At 47.6% G+C, this 16,611-nt stretch overlaps 1 protein-coding gene across 2 annotated transcripts in view; it reads right to left on the bottom strand.

The window, feature by feature from the left end:
* IGF1R (insulin like growth factor 1 receptor) overlaps positions 1–16,611 on the bottom strand; it is a 300,734-nt gene that overhangs the window by 35,013 nt on the left and 249,110 nt on the right. For both annotated transcript variants that reach the window (XM_060005499.1, XM_060005498.1), the window contains 5 exons: positions 8,692–8,906; positions 6,662–6,788; positions 4,927–5,165; positions 2,451–2,618; positions 2,059–2,263 (listed from right to left, as the gene is read on the bottom strand). In XM_060005499.1, the coding sequence (XP_059861482.1) occupies positions 2,059–2,263; positions 2,451–2,618; positions 4,927–5,165; positions 6,662–6,788; positions 8,692–8,906 (954 nt within the window). The remainder of the gene's footprint in view (positions 1–2,058; positions 2,264–2,450; positions 2,619–4,926; positions 5,166–6,661; positions 6,789–8,691; positions 8,907–16,611) is intronic.

Genomic DNA, 16,611 nt, shown 5'->3' on the forward strand with positions numbered 1-16,611 from the left:
GCTCCTGCTGGCCTGTCTGGGATGCTCTAAATCCATCCTCTTCTGTGTCCAAAGGAAGTAACACCGGCCAAGCCCCTGCTGGCACGGGGGGCGATGGACTGTGTTGAGAAGCAATGCCATGAAGGGAAAGAGCCCTGGTGTGTGGGGAAGAAGGGCTAAGCCCCAAATCCATAGTTAGTGAATCAGGGTGGTGGAGAAGCCACTGAACCCAGGTTCTAGTTTTAAAACATCTTTGAGCTCTTTTCCATCCTCAAACTTTCTGATTCTCGAGACCACACGTGATATACAGGATATCTGGACCAACACATGAACTGCAGCCATATCAATCACCCGTGAACAGGAGATGTCAACGGCGGGGCAGGTCGGGAGGTTCCATGGTTTTAACGGCAGGAGAGGAGGGGGCAGAAAGCTGCTAAGTGACCGATAGCTTCATTCTGAAAAGGAAATAGTGCCTCCACTTCCAAAAGGTCTTGATTTCCTGTTTTAATGATTTTTCAAAGTAAGATATCTATCTTTGACTAGTATACAAATATCAGGAAGGTCACGTGACAGAAAATAAAAGTCTCTTTCAAAACCATTTGTTGCTACAACCTAAGAGAGCTTTTAAGGGCAAAGCAACTGCAGGATGAACAGAAGCTCGGGACTGCTGGTGCCCCTCTGGGTCGGGAGCTGGAAGAAGAGTGATCCCCAGGACAACGTACTGGCAGTGGGCTGGCAGCTGGGGCGCCATGGGGGTCAGGAAACGGGCTCGTAGGTATAATGCTGGCCTGAATCTTGCTCCTTTGCCCAGATTTCAGGCATGAGGTTGTTTCTAAACTCTGTGCTACAATTTTTCAGGAAGACAAAGGAGCCATCAGTCACCACTCTGTTTCCATTTCCTTCCCCAGACATCACGAGGCTGCCCTGCTAAATGTCCCTCCACTTTTCTTTTCTTTCTTTCTTTCTTTTTTTTTCTTGTGGTAAAACAAACTTTTAAAGTTAAAAAAAAAAAAAACTAACAAAATTTTGTCATTTTAACCACTTTTAGGTGCACATTTCAGTGTCATTAATTACATTCATAATTCTGTGTAACCATCACCACTATTTCCAAAATCTTTCATTACCCCAAACAGAAGTTCTATACGCATTAAGGAATAACACCCTATTTCCCCTCCCCACAGCCCCTGGTAACCTCTAATCTACTTTCTTTTGCCATGAATTTATCTGTTCAAGATATTTCATACACATATGGAAGCATACAATATCTCCTTCTGCGTCTGGGTGCTTTCACTCAGCATAATGTTTTCAAGGTTCATGCATGTGGTAGCCCATGCTTCAGAATCTCATTCCTTTACAGGGTTGAATAATATTCCATTGGAGGGCAAGACCACATTGGTTCATCCATTCATCTCCTGGTGGACACATGGGATGTTCTCAGCTTTTGGCTATTTGAATAATTCTGCTCTAAACATTTATCTTCCTCCGCTTTTGTCCCCACTAGGCAGAAGCAGAGGCTGGAGCAGCGGAGCAGACAGATGCCCTGGCGTCGGTCGGGCTGCTTGGCATGGAAAGGCTGTCTTTTGCGCAGCTTCACAAACTGCTTGTCAAGGGTGCCAGTGGCTCTCGGTTATGCTTTGAAGTTGGGCCCCTTTCAAAACTGACTCTGAGTCTCTCCCTCTCCCTTCGCTCCGCCTTGGCCAGGCTGGGAGGCCGCAGGGAGGCGTGGGAAGGGCAACCGAGGGCCCAAACCCGGCTCCTCTGCTTGCTGGCGTGTGCTTGGCCAGGTGATTGCCGCTCTCTGCGCCCACGTGCCCCCCACAGGGGCTGGGCGGCCACAGGGCAGCTGCACCTGTCACCTGCCACGCTGACAGCCCCCCACAGCTCAGGCCGTGAGCTCCGGCCCGTTCCATGAGGGCTGAGTGGCTTGGGTAGTAATCCCACTCGCCAAGCTGGCCGCCTACACTGTTGTCCCTCCTCAACAGCCGCTGGGTCTCACCTTTGAGGCTGTTGACCTACACACCACAGGGTGGAGAGAAAGCACCAGGACCTGCCCAAGGACCCTCTCAGAGGACACGGTACCTGGGCACAAAGATGGCGTTGTGCAGGAAATTCTCGAAGACCTTGCGGTACTCGGCCTCCTCCTTCTCGGCCTGCTTCTCGGCTTCGGTTTTGGGGCAAGCGCAGCACGGCCCTTTCTCCCCACCACACACTTCGGTCTTGGGATTCTCCGTCACCTCCTCAACGTCGATGGTGCCATCGGCGTACTTCCTGATGGGGATTTTGTCTGCTTGGAAAAGAATAGCCCAACGAGAGCCAAGTTACACAGGCTGGTGAGGAAAGGAAGAGCCATCAGCACCTGGGCTCACGACCACAGCTGCTTCCCGACAGACAGCTGATGCTGGCCCCGGTGTATGTGGCCTCGGGGTTTGGGAGTCACAGCCACAGGTGTCTCCTGCCCCTCCCACCCTCACCTTTGGAGCAGTAATTGTGCCGGTAAAGGTAGCTGTCCTGGGGCTGGCGCTGCCACCTTACGATGTAGTAGCTCAGGTTGCCGTTGGGCAGGGAAGGAGGGTTCCACTTCACGATCAGCTGAGAGGAGGAGTTTGATGCTGAGAGTACATCCAGGGGGATGGAAGGAACTGGAAAGGGGGACAAAGGACATTTCAGAAAATGGAACGAACCCAAGATCCTGGCTGTCAGATACCCAGAGCAAACCCACAAGAAGCCAAAAGTCTGATCTCCACAGGAAAATGGCGGTGAACACTGAAACACAAAATGAAAACCGAACCTTGTTTCGAAATTGTATTACTTTCCCTTTATAATATCTGTTCTCTGTGATAACAAACATTACTGAGCTGCAGGTGGAAAAGGGTGGTGGGAGCACAGCCAGGGTTGGAATGGATGACTTAAAACCCACAGTTAATGCAAACACTGGACTTTCCTCATTTACTACAGCTGCCATCCTCCAAAACATTTAATGCCAGCAGTTTCAGCAAATGGTAAAACTGACTGACTTGCATTTCATCTGAGATTTTGAATCTCTGATAAAAATGGCAAAAAGCCAAAATGAAAGGGGGAAGTAAAAAGGGTGCTGGGGAGAGAGAGTGTGTGTGTGGGGAGGGAGAGGGAGAGGGAGAGAGAGAGAGTGAGTGTATGGGGGGCTTGGAGGAAAAAGTAGTGCAAAGGGCCAGTAAATCTACTGATTATATAATCATGATTCAATGGAACTATGGAGTCAAAACTATGAGAAGCAGTCTAAAAACACCTCGAACACACATAAAGCCCCGATTTCAAGTAACGGACTCTGTTACCAGCAAAAGAACATTGATTTACAGGCAAAGCATAAGAATCTGGTCAATATTTACTTACTATTGCCCCTAAACCCAAACCTGGAGCTGAACTGTGTATAAATGGCAAATGCATCCAGGGACCACTGAAATCTTATTCTCTTTGGGTTCAGAAAAAAGCATCAATTTTGGTAGATTTTCCAAAGTGCAAAAGACACCTTCGTTGTATGTCACTTAAGCATAATGGCCATGTAAGCTGCTTTTAAAATTTAAAAGCTTAAGGTACAAAATCTTATACACAAGGGTCTGAACACTTGTAAGGAAGGAAACTTTAGGAAAAAGTTATGACTAATACTAACTTTTTCTCGGAAAACATTTTACTGAATGCTAGGCCACTTTAGTGCTTCCTAGAATAAGTACTTCAGAAACACACAGCTCACCCCTAGATGTTTCAATAACAGTTGTCACAAAAAAGCCTAGGCCATGGACCAAGTCAGTCTCTGTCCCTACCACTTGTGAGGACAGACGCCAAAATAGAGCAAACTGACTCAATTTGTACAGTGCTTTGTTTTCCATTTTTGGTGAAAGGAAACAAGTTTCTTAAGAATTGGTCTTAACAAAGAAAGACTTTTATTTTCCCCAAATTAGCTACAATGAATTACTTGCAAATTTTTAGGCTGAACAACTTGTTGTGTTGCCTTTGAGCCTCTGCTACAACATCCCAGGCCTAGAATCAGAAGCCTGTGTCACATTTATTGATATAAACATTGTGCCATCAGTGACATGATAGTAGCCACTTAGAGGATCATAGAGATGGAACAGGGGAGGGGAGGGGAAAGGAGGAGGGGGCAGGAGAACATGAGCAAAAGGATTTCCCCACCAATATTTTTTCCTCACCCTCTTTGCCATTTAAATTCATTTCGTGCCAGTTTATGCATATTTTACAGCAGCCTATGTATTGTAACAATGGCCATCATCAAAGAATGTTTATCAGTGCCTTTTAAAATGATGTGCATTTCCCTACTTCTAACCTGGTTTTTATATACTTGGAAAATATACACAAATGTTTGCTCTCCTTAGTTCCAGATTCTGGAGCTGAGAAATGAGTTGGTTTAGAAAACGGAGATCGGGGAGAAGGAGGCACATTTTCATCAGTGAACACTTGGAATGTCCACAACATGGTTCATCTCATGTTTTTCAACTTTTGTCTACTTTCTTGGAACCCTAGCCACTACAGGACGAAGGTGAGAAACCAGGGAGCCACCTGAGGTAACTGGAACAACAACCAGGGTTTCAGTTCCCAGAGGTCCAACTGTCCAAATAAACAAGAAGGGCAGCCTTAGAGGACCGTATCCAGTCTGGGTCTCCCAATGAAACCAACCCAGCACCCTGGAGGACCTGAGCTCACTGGTCCAGGACAGTCAGAATGATAATGGAAGATGGTACCAAGTCCAGAAGATGGCCTGGAAGAGGCTAGGGAGTGGGAAAGAAATATGATACAGTATTATATATTGACAAGACAGACAAGTAAAAGACAGACTGGCCCAGGACAGGGAGAGACAACAGGCACAGCTCAGTGTCAGCCCTCTGACTACATCTTGTCATGAGTGAGGACCCTGAGCTGACGAGGCGTGGGACGGCAGGGATGGTGCGTGAATACCTGAAGCGTTGGTGCGAATGTACAAGATCTCGCTCTTGGCTCCACGGATGTGGTCATTCTCCACCATGGTGAGGGTCACAGCCTTGACGTAAACGGCATACTGTGTCCAGGGCTTCAGTCCATGCAGTAAAATGCCGGGCTCCGCGTCCTTGTTGGGTGGGAGGTCCACATCTACCATGTTCCAGCTGTTGGAGCCACAGGCATCCTGCCCGTCATACTCTGTGACGTTTTTAAAGGGTCTAAAACACAATCGATGAAGCTCAGAGAATGTTTTAGGCCGCTGACATCAAAGCTCTCAGAAACCTCCCCCCAGGGCCTCCCACATCATACTTTCTATAATGGGAATTCTAGATAAAAACGAATCATCAATTAGATCTTTGTAGAAGAATAAAATTAAGCCACCGGACTCCAGGTTTCACAGTTCTGTACACACGATAGAGTCGAACCCTCTGCCTCAGGAAGAGGAAGTTCCATAATTACTGGGATTGGAAATGCTGCTCCTTAAGAATATACGCAAATGCTCTTTCCCTCTCTTCCCCATTTTTTCACCATTAAGAAAAAACAAGAGTAGTCATTTAATGCAAACATCATTATTGATAAAGAATAACTTCTGGAGAAAAATGCCTTTGCTACAGAAAAACAACTTCTCAAATACAGCTTCTAAAATCTAATATGCTCACAAACAATTCTGATTGCTTAAGTATCTGATAACATTCAAATATTTAGTTTCCAGATTATCTCAGACACTAACGTCACTGTCAGGGCACTGGTAGACCGTTAAAGAGGATGATGATTCTGCACAGATGCGGAGTTGGGCAGGGATTCCACGCCTCTCAGATGAAAGGGCCAGACAGACACTGGCTTCTGAAACAGACATTCACACACCCCTCCCTGTCGCTGTGATGGAAGATGAGTGACTCCCACGTGCAGGGACAGTGAATGCCTGATAATCTCGCATCCTGCTTTTCTCATGGCAAGGGCACTCCCAGGGCCCCGGCTCCAGCAGGGGCAAAGGGTACCAGATGCTGCCACTGGTGGCTCTGGTTCCAGCTCCGGGGAAGCCAAGCACCTGGGAAAGGGACCTATGGCATCAAGGTGGGACCTGGGTGAGGAGGGTGACTAAGAGGCCTGGGGGAACCACCTGGATACAGGAGGCACAGGAAGGAAGGGGGAGACCAAGAAGAGCTGCCATCTGGAGGGATGTCCTGGCTGCCCAGGCAGGCAAACGCCCTCTGAAGGCACAAGAAAAGCCCCCAGTAGATTTTGGGAGAAATTCTGAAAGGTTTGAGACATGAAGGTCAGTCTCTCTCCATTCTCCGTCCCTTGTTTGGAGGGCTTATGACCTAGAGCAGAAGGCCACACCTTGGGAGGGGCCACAGATAGAGTGACCAGAATAGATGATGGACCCACCGGGAGGTCACCTCAAGGGGAGCTGAGCATCCTGAGGGGTGTTCCCAGACTATGGATCAGGGGGACCAAGGCTGCAATGATATTGCAACCAGACCCTCCAACCCCGTTCATGAACGTCTGGACTGACCTAATTCTCCACAAAACAAGTTTTCCCCTTTGGACTTATTTTATTCAAGCACCTCTAATCACCCACTGAAGAAGGAAAGGCCTCAAGCTAACACTGTTTTGTTTGTAGCTGTCACTGGCGGTGATGGATGTCACGTGACAGACAGGAGGGTGGTGAGGATGAAGCCCTGCCAACACGTCACCAAGCACAGACACTCACGCTTCCTTGTAGTAGACGGTGAAGCTGATGAGGTCCCTGTAGTCAGGGGGCCGGTACCGGTGCCAGGTGATGATGATGCGGTTCTTCCACGTGGTGGTGGAGGTGAAGTGCAGGACGTCACTTTCACCTGGGGCAGAGGCACATCCATGAGTGACACCCATCTATGTCCTTTCCCTCCACGTGTCTGAGAGGTCACCTGCCCTGTACTATGGCCCTCTCCCCCAAAGCTGTCTGTACTTGCAAAGCCCCTTTTTGGACTTCTCAGTGGCTTTCTTGTTTCTACTAAGGACCCAAACATTGCGCTACGTGGCCTCCAAGGGGCTCGGTCCTTTGTTTTAGTACACTTGGTGGCTCTGGACGTGAACCTGTGAGTGATTCCTAACCTGAAGAGAAGGACCTCTGGATGGAGCAAGGTGGCCTTGTCTCTGCTCTTCCCTAAGATGCGGGCCACCCAAGGGGCTGGGGAAGGTGAGAGTGGACCTTGATGCTGGGTGGACTCTTCTTAGACATGACGACACCTGTCTTGCAGTTGTGGATATCTGCCCGCTTGTGTCAAATTACCAAAGACAGGTAACAGAACAGCTGTGCCACAGAGGGGAACTTTTCTTAGTCCGCACACGGTATCGACACCTTCCTGTGCAAGGACACAAGAACGCCTTGGCGGCTCCAGCTAGCGCTGACGCGCAGCGGGGAATGGATTGAGCGCTGATCGGACCCATTTCACTTGGAACAGCCTTCTGCGCTCTGTGGGAAGGAAGCCTCTGCTGGTGAGGCATGATGGGGATGCTGCCCCGAGCCCCCTCGTGCTCCCGGACCTGATTCAAACTGTGATGAGAACCCGGGAAGAAATGATGATTGCCTCCCTCGTGGAGACACGAAGCTCTCCTACGAATTGTCCTTCCCCCCGTGTCTGCCCGACTCCCATTGCACCCTCAGCAGGTGAAACAGAGGCTAAAGGCAGTTAAAAACTGAGAAGTCTCTGGGGCAAAACGTGATGGATTGAGATGGGAAAAACGTTGCAGTTCCTGCTAAAGTGTTATTTAGAGAGGAAACATGATTTCATTTTCAAGGGAAAATAAATGGCTACTGCATTCATGACCTGACAGGTCAGACTGGCCCACTCTAAGGAAAACACTTTGACAGCACTCTGCTGCATCCGCTTCTGCTATGGTCTGAACGGGGAATGTGGTGAGGGCTGTGGCGCGGCATGTGAGGGAGAAGGCCCTTCAGCTCTGCGTCTGGTTTCTCGACTCTAAAAACTCTTCCTGAGCAACTCGAGTGTCTACCAGGTAAATCCAGAGCCAGCAAAACGAAGTCCAATGCTGCCGGTTTCGCAGATTCTCTTGCGCCGTGAGCGCACGTGCAAATCACCCTGGATCACGTAGATTACTCTTTTCTAATACCTGTCCCTTATCAAAAGCCGATGGTGGAGAGACTACTTTTATAACTTGATCCAGCCACACAGAACCACACCATTTTTAAAAGCAGTTTTACATACAGGGTTAGGTGAGAAACTCACCGCTCAGAGGCAAAACCTTAAAGCAGAAGTTGCATAACCAGTGTAAGATTATAATTATATTGTTCTAAATTTAAAAAGCAGTATCAATCCAGGGAGGCAGGTTCCCTCCACCTTTCATGTTGTGGTAGGAACCAGGTGGAGGCCAGGTCAGGGACGGGGGCCCCTGGCCTCCCCTCCACGCCAGAGATGGAGGGCCGGGTTTGCTCCCTCCCGGGGCCGGACAGGACCAGCTCTCCCCTAGAAAATAATCCAACCGTGTGCCTGAGCATAAAAGACACTTAACTCTGTGTATTCTGTAAGCACCTCTTTAAAATCTGAGTGAGAACACATTTACAAATGTTTAGCACATACAAATAGATGCTACGGAAAATTTACAAATATGAATCTGCCCCACTACTGCCTTTGAAGATATCCACGTGTGAGCAAAGTGCTCATTAAGGAGGCCCCATATGAAACAAGGAGGGGGCCACGAACGGAAGCTGCTGTGTAGATAGGAGGAGGGTCCACTCACAGGAGGCTCTCTCTCCGTTGTTCCTGGTGTTTATGTCCCCTTTGCTCTGGCGCCCTTTAGTCCCCGTCACTTCCTCCATGCGGTAAATCTCGGAGACACACAATTTGGGATTGAAAGCAAAGTACATTTTCCCGGCTTTGATGGTCAGGTTGCGGTGGTCCCAGTCCCACAGCTGCTGCAAGTTCTGGTTGTCGAGGACGTAGAAGGAGTAATTCCTAGAAGCACAGAAATCAGCATCAGCACCCTTGCCCTTTGCCACCAGACACCCCATGCTGTGCCTCTTTGCCACAAGGCTCCAGAAAACACTGCCTTTGCGGGTAAGAGATGTAGTTATTAATGGTATCTAAGAAAGAATAGTCACTGTTAACAATAACAACAATATGATTCAAGGACAATATCAAATAGATAAAACACTAATTAATTTGATGACCCCTATTACCAACAATAATGCCTCTCACACTGGAGGATGCTACTGAAATCATTCCCTAGAAATGCCTCTGGTTATTTCTCTGAAGCAGAGTACGTACAATGAGCTTGAAATCAGTCCATGGGAGAACAGATATGCTCTGCTACTCAACCGGAACAGCTTACAAATTTGCTGTAGAAAGTCGATGCCATTATCCTTGGGGGTAAATCCCATCCCATCCGTGCTGTCAGCAGCATATGACGGTGTAGAAGAGAGAATGGGACAGGGAGACAGACTCGGGGGTGAACCCACCCTGGGTCAGCTCCCTCCTCCAGATTCACCCCACCCTGAAAAGCCTCAGCCGAAGTCCTCGGGGAAGGTGGGGGAAGATAAATGGCTCCCGATGGGCATTCCCCCAGGCCACCCATCCAGGCAACAGCAACTCAATGTCCAACAAGTTTAGGGTGCACAAAGCTTATTTTCAGAGGGCTGGGCCCCACCCCGGGAGTTTCTCATTAGGAAGTCTGGGTGGGCTGAGAATCTGCATTTTTAACTAGCGCCCAGGTGATGCTGGGACCACACTTGGAGAACCACTGCTCTAACAGACCCTGGGCACCACCGAGGGGCTGGGGGTCCAAAGCCGACCAAGTCAGACATCGGTCCTGCTCCCAGTGGGTGGACGCAGAAGCAGTAGACCCAGCTGCTTCTGAAGGAGAGGTGGGGGGACAGCCAGCATCGGCAACCACTAACACTGGCCACCCAGAGACAAACCCATACCCGGGGAGGCAAGAGAGCAGACAGCTCCGGCTTGGGGTCTGGAGAAAGAGCCTTGCAGGTCCTTTCTGTCTGGGTCCGTTGGTAAACCAGGCAGGCAGGGTCACAGATGCCATCTGAGTCCTCTGTGCTGACAGGTCTGCTCCCCACAGAACTCAGACCCTTCTCCCCCTCCTATCCCCCAGCCTGTTTCCTTCTGGGGCTCACTCAAGCACCTTCTACAAAACTGAGTCTAAGTACTGGTGCCACATTTTGAGTTATGTCTAGGACCCACTCAGGGATCCAACACATAAACAGTAGAGAAGGAAAGGATCCCAACCTTCTTTCCAGAGCCGGGACAGCTCAGACAGAAGCCCAGAGACCTCCTCTGCCCCGGGTGGTGTCCACTGGGCACCTCTGTGCATCCGGTGAGGTTCACTTACACCCGGACCAGGACCTCTACCAGGACTCTACCCGCCGGTCAGTCCACAGCCTGAGTCTCACTCATTGAGAGCAAAGCAAAAGCCATGGTTCCAGTGCTGTGAAGCCCACCTGTACATTTCCCCGGGAATTCATGAGGCATTCAGAGACAGGGGTCCAGGACTATCAATGCCATTTATGAGCTGCACAGCCACAGGCAGGTCACTCAGTGCTTTCTGTAGCTCCGTTTACTCACTTATTGGACAACAAGGGGCACAAACGGTGTCATATGAGCTCCCTGTCGGTTTTAAGGGCCCAGGAGGAGTTACTGAGCTGAGGTGGGATCTGCTCCCCCAGCCTGAAGCCCAGCCCCTCCACGAGCACCAGGTCACGTCGGTGCAGGTGCTGGGGGTGGGGATCCTGCCCACACAGGGGTGCAATGAGCCAATAAGTCCAGAGGCAGCACCTCAGAAACTAAGCCAGGCTCCTCACAAACCCACCTGAGGCCTCGACACATTCACGGCCACCAAACCAGGTGACAAAAACTGGCAAGTCAACAAATCCTTTCCTTTCAGCAAGAGCTCACTCCCCAACATCTGCTGGAAAAGGAATGTAAGACATTGTCCAAAGGAATCTAGACTTGGGCTACGTACCACAAGGCCATGTGTGCAGGAGGGTGGTGTGGCAGGTGGAAGGTGGGGTCCACAGTGCCCCCCCCCACCATCTGCTCCCTCACTGCCAGGCTGCAGGTGATGCTGCTGGGAGAAGGGGTGTCTGCAGAGTTATACAACCGGAGGAGGGGTTCACAGGTGGAGGCAGATGTCTCCTATCATAGGCCATTCTTGCCCTCAGAATACTCCCAGCTCTGAAAGACACTCTGCGGCATCAACACGAACCCCGTGGGTCTGGCTGCTCCCAGGTTCCCAAGTAGGCCACATGGGACAAAATCTCCTTGTTGGTGCAGAAAGCTCTGGGCCGGGAGTAAAGGCCAATTACCCAGGTCAAATTGCTGACTCAACCTAGGACGAAGCTTTTATTTTAGTAAACTAATTTCACTAGCAGAGAACATAACCGCACCGAAAATACCTTCTGAACAAAACATGCTTCTCCCCAGGGGAGGGAGCATGAATTATAAATCAGGAATTTGACAAATGAATGGCAGACACACTGAAATTCTGTGTATGTGACTAATCACTTTGAAAAGCAAGATTATCTTTTTACAGTAAACATAAACATTTTTTTACAACACTGAGAAGGCCTGGAGCCAGGATACCAATATCAATAAAACCGGGGCGTTATGGAGCTTGTGTAAGCGACAGAAAAATAAAAGTGAAACCCTCAACACAATGATAATCAAGCCATTCACGAGCTGCCTGTCAATACTGCTCTTGTTTTCCCAACCCCAGCTGGAGGCCCGGCTGCCCACACATTCCTTCCACGATCAGGTAAGGATTAAAAGACGGTAAAAGGCAGAAACTTGTCTGCATATCTTCAACACACACATATACACACTTAGATTTTATTGTTCCCTAAAGGAAATGCCTGTTTAAGTCAATTATTCTGTAAATGTGATTTCCTAATTGTTTCTAAGCTGCTGCCTTTACATTCAAAACATATTTAAAAAAATTATCTGTTTATTCTTCTGTCCCTTACACAGGCTCCGTGGTGCCTGGGTTTTATCTATATTGGTATCCTGGCCCCAGCTCTCTTCAAGGTTGCAAAAAATGTTTGTTTCTATGCTTGGGTGGGCCCCATCTGCCAAAATGTAGACCAATGTGGGAGGTTATCTCCTTGAGGACATCTATGTATTATCTGCATCAATATTCTAAACGCCCAGCACATACTATACACCTAACTGTTTTATTTATGGCTCCAATCTCAGGGTTGTCCTACTTCTGAGTTGTCAACACCACCAGCTCCCCGCCTGCTCGAATGAAGGGCAGGAAGGATGGGGAAGCAAAGGAAGGCAAAGTGCTGAGGATTCGAGTGGTACTTAGAAGACAGCCCCGGGTCCAGGGCTCGGACCACTGCACGTGGGAATCCAAAGATCGGGGTGGAGCGTCATCTCCACTCTCACTAAGCAATAACTCTAGGCAAGGTATTTCTTTGGTTTCTCCCCACCTGGGACAGATGGGGCTGAGGGTGGGGTCTCCAGAACATGGGGGCAGGAAGGGACATTCCCCCCTTTCCAAACTTTGCTGACAAATTGGAAAAAAAAAAAAATCATTAGTCCCTTTCATTTCTCAGAGAAAAAACTATGGCCTCTTTTGGGCGGTCCCTCAGTGGCATCAGAACCCAGCACATGGGGGCTTGTCTCTAGCAGTCGAGCCATCTGCAACTGATGCAGGATTTGGTCTTTTCACATATGCTGCCTCCAACCTGTCTGCAACGGATTGCTTTATACCACATCCAGTCTCCCCCAAAGTTCAATATTTACACCAGCCTCGGAGGTTCAGCAAGGGTGGGAATTTATATTCAAGTGGCACTAGGCACCAAACAGATACTCTGAAAACGTTTCCTCTTTGAGGGTTTTAAAAACAGCTTTACTGAGGTATAACTTATCTACCAAAAAAATTCACTCATTATAAGTGTACAGTTCCAGAAGCTTCAGTAAATTCACACAGGTGTCTAACCATCACCACGCTGCATTTTCAGAACATTTCCGTCACGCCGAAGTTCTTCATTCCCGATGGTGGTCAAGCTCCAATTCCATCCCCAGCTCTTCACTGATCTGCTTTCTGCCTCCATAGTTTTGCCTTTTCTACAAAGCACATATTAATGGAATCACAAAATGTGTAGCCTTTTGTGTCTGGCTTTTTTTCACTTAGCCTAATGTTTTTGAGGTTCACTCATGTTGTTACATTATTGTTGGGCAGTAATTGTGCCACATTTTATTTATCCATTTATCTGCTGATGGACATTTGGATTGTTTCCAGTGGGGTATTTTGGTGGTGGTGGGGGTTGGTATCATGAATAACACTGCTATGAGCAATCACATACAAGTCTCGTGTGGACATGTTTTCATTTCTGTTGGGGAGATACCGGGGTAGAGCCTGGAACTGCTGAGTCACATGTCTGAGTGTATATTTTTTGGAAGTCTGGAAGAAGTGTTAAAGTATAGCCATGTTGCAACCTAATCTTGGAGTTGCAAGAAGGCAGAATAAAGCACAAAGTGTTGCAAAGTCAAGTGGTGGGAACATGAGCAGAGATGCCTAACTGCATCCAAGAATTCCAATTCTTATAACCCACCACCTCCATCTACTCTTATTCTTTTCAGGGCAACAATCCTTGGTGGCACCAACAAATGTGAAATTTTAATTCATTTATCTGATGTATCACAAAATACGGTTGTTCAAATAAGGGAATTTTTTCAGAGAACAGAAATATTCTCTTTCTTATTCAAGGGCTTAAAAATTAGCCATTTCATAGGAATCTTGTACATGTGTATTCCAAAATCCATTTCTTTCCAAAATAGCACAACCTTGATCTTTTTTTTTTTTTTTTTTTTTTTTGTGGTACGCGGGCCTCTCACTGTTGTAGCCTCTCCCGTTGCAGAGCACAGGCTCCAGACGCGCAGGCTCAGCAGCCATGGCTCACGGGCCTCTTCCCAGACCGGGACACGAACTCGTGTCCTGTGCATCGGCAGGTGGACTCTCAACCACTGCACCACCAGGGAAGCCCAACCTTGATCTTCTTAATGTCTAAGGTTATTACTCCAGAAACACATCACCTTACACAGAGTAATGTCCTCAAAGAAGCCTTGGCCATCCGAATTCTTCTGGACAAACTGAAGACTGCCTATGTTGTCCGGCCCCTTTCTCCAGAGACCAGCAGCCCTGCTGTCTGTTCCGATGTGATTTTGCCTATGTCTGCCACCAGCCTGGACATCAAATTCCAGAATCAGCTCACTGTGAGCGAGGACTAAGAGGTCTACTCCAGGTAACGTTCTTGAATTTCATACTCTGGACTTGACTGCGTGGCCTGGGCTACTCAGGAGACATTTGGAGATGGGTCTCAGTTCCAGTTTGGAAAGTTAAGGGTAACACATAAAAAGGATCTCGGTACTACAAATTTGTCTGTTCTCCATCAAAACAAAAGGCTACAAAACTTTCTTCCCACTGAACCAAATGGAAGCACTTACTTATATTCTCATTGGTTATGAGAGGTACAAGAAAAATCATACTTTAAGGAACAGTGTGACAAGAAAATATTTAGGCAAAAAAATCAAAGGGCTTTGGGAATATGCTTCTGAGAAGGAATAAAGGGGTAAAATAGTGGTTTCCAATCTTTGCTGCACATTGAAATTACCTGGGAATCTTTTGAAAAGCAATGATGCTTGGATCCCACCCCCAAACATTTTGATTGAATTGGGACAGAGTGCAACTTGGGCATCAGGATTTCTTAAAAGCCCCCAGATGATTCTAATGTATAGCAAAGTGTGGGAACCCGTGGGGTAAAAGTCATCTTGGCTTACACCAAAAGCACACTCAAGTGAAATGTTCTACTGACACTCTGGTAACTCAAAAGCCCTGAAAAGGTTCCACTGCCTATCCAAATTATAACCTCCATACCTGGGTGCATAACAGCTTACATAATTCTCATACCACCTATCTCTCCAGTATTATTTGCCAAACAGGTCCCAGGATGCCCCAACTCATTGCCTTTGCTGCTGCCGCCTGTCCTGAAATGCCTTTCTTTACCCTCTGCTTTTTGCTGTTTCTGGAAACCCTCCAAGGCCCATCTCAAAGCCACCTCTTCTCAGAAGCCTGTCTGATCTTCTTCTTCTTTTGTTTTTGTTTTTTCCTTTTTTAATGTTTTTTTGATGTGGACCATTTTTAAAGTCTTTATTGAATCTGTTACAATATTGCTTCTGTTTTATGTTTTGGTTTCTTGGCCAGGAGGCATGTGGGATCTTGGCTCCCCGACAAGGGATCGAAGGCGCGCCCCCTGCGTTGGAAGGCAAAGTCTTAACCACTGGACTGCCAGGGAAGTCCCCTGTCTGATCTTCTTAATCAGATACCTGACTCTTTTTCATGCCCATGGCATGTGTCTTTTCTTTCCCTGTAGCACTCTGCAAGTTCTGCTCGGCACTGCTGGCATTTACCTATTTATCATCTACCTTTCTTCTCTTCCTCCCTTCTGACTCTTCCCTTTTTTTTCTTTTTTTTTCAGGTTTGAGCAGAAGACTGTCTCTTTTTATAGCTCATTTTGCATTCTTTTAAAAAATTTATTTATTTTTATTGAAGTATAGTTGACGTACAAATTATATAAGTTTCATGTGTACACATAATGATTCACAATTTTTAAAGGTTATATTCCATTTATAGTTATAAAATATCAGCTATGTTCCCTGTGTTGTACAATATATCCTTGTAGCTTATTTATTTTATATGTAATAGTTTGTACCTCTTAATCCCGTACTCCTAAATTGCCCTTCCCTCCTTCCCTCTCCCCACTGGTAATCACTAGTTTGTTCTCTGTATCTGTGTGACTCTTCCCTTCTTACAGGAGTGAGGGGAGTAGGCAAAGGGGCTGCACCTAACCCTCTTCCTAAATCTGAGAAATACAGAATCGAGTTGTTGCTACTGGTCACACCTGATACAAAGCCAGTAGGGGTCTTCATCACAAGCAAGGATGACCCATACATTTTTGGCCATGGGTGAGGAAGGCAGCTCAGAGAACACGGCTCCCATCAAGAGAGGCAAGGTTCTCAAGCTCTATCTAAAGAGAGAGCCTCCAAACAATGGCAGGCAGGAATCCAAGGCTAGAAGCCCAGAATCCTCAGAGCTACAAGGGCTACTAACCAGCAGCAGGTTCACCATTGCCCTTCCCTGACATCTAAAGTACTATCAGCAGGGCAGGGGCCTGAAGCTTAGCTGAGCTTGGAAATGGCCCAAACACCTAAGCAATGACATACATCTGTAAGAAGACCCCACTGGGACTTTGGGTTTTACACATGATTCAGGTAATGAGAAATACATCATAAATATTCTTGCAAATAAAAATCATACTTTGGGCTTCCCTGGTGGCGCAGTGGTTGGGAGTCCGCCTGCCAATGCAGGGGACGCGGGTTCGTGCCCCAGTTTGGGAAGATCCCACATGCCGCGGAGCGGCTGGGCCCGTGAGCTGTGGCCACTGGGCCTGCGTGTCCGGAGCCTGTGCTCCGCAATGGGAGAGGCCAGAACAGTGAGAGGCCCGCATAACGCAAAAAAAAAAAAGTAAATAAAAAAATTTAAAAAAAAATCACACTTTAATTTTCAGCTACACTCAAGTGCCTAATACTTTTAGTTAACACACAACTGAAAGGTAGTCACATCATGTAATAATTCCTAATAAAAATG

This window comes from Delphinus delphis, chromosome 2, assembly GCF_949987515.2.
Source record: "Delphinus delphis chromosome 2, mDelDel1.2, whole genome shotgun sequence".
NCBI lineage: Eukaryota > Metazoa > Chordata > Mammalia > Artiodactyla > Delphinidae > Delphinus > Delphinus delphis.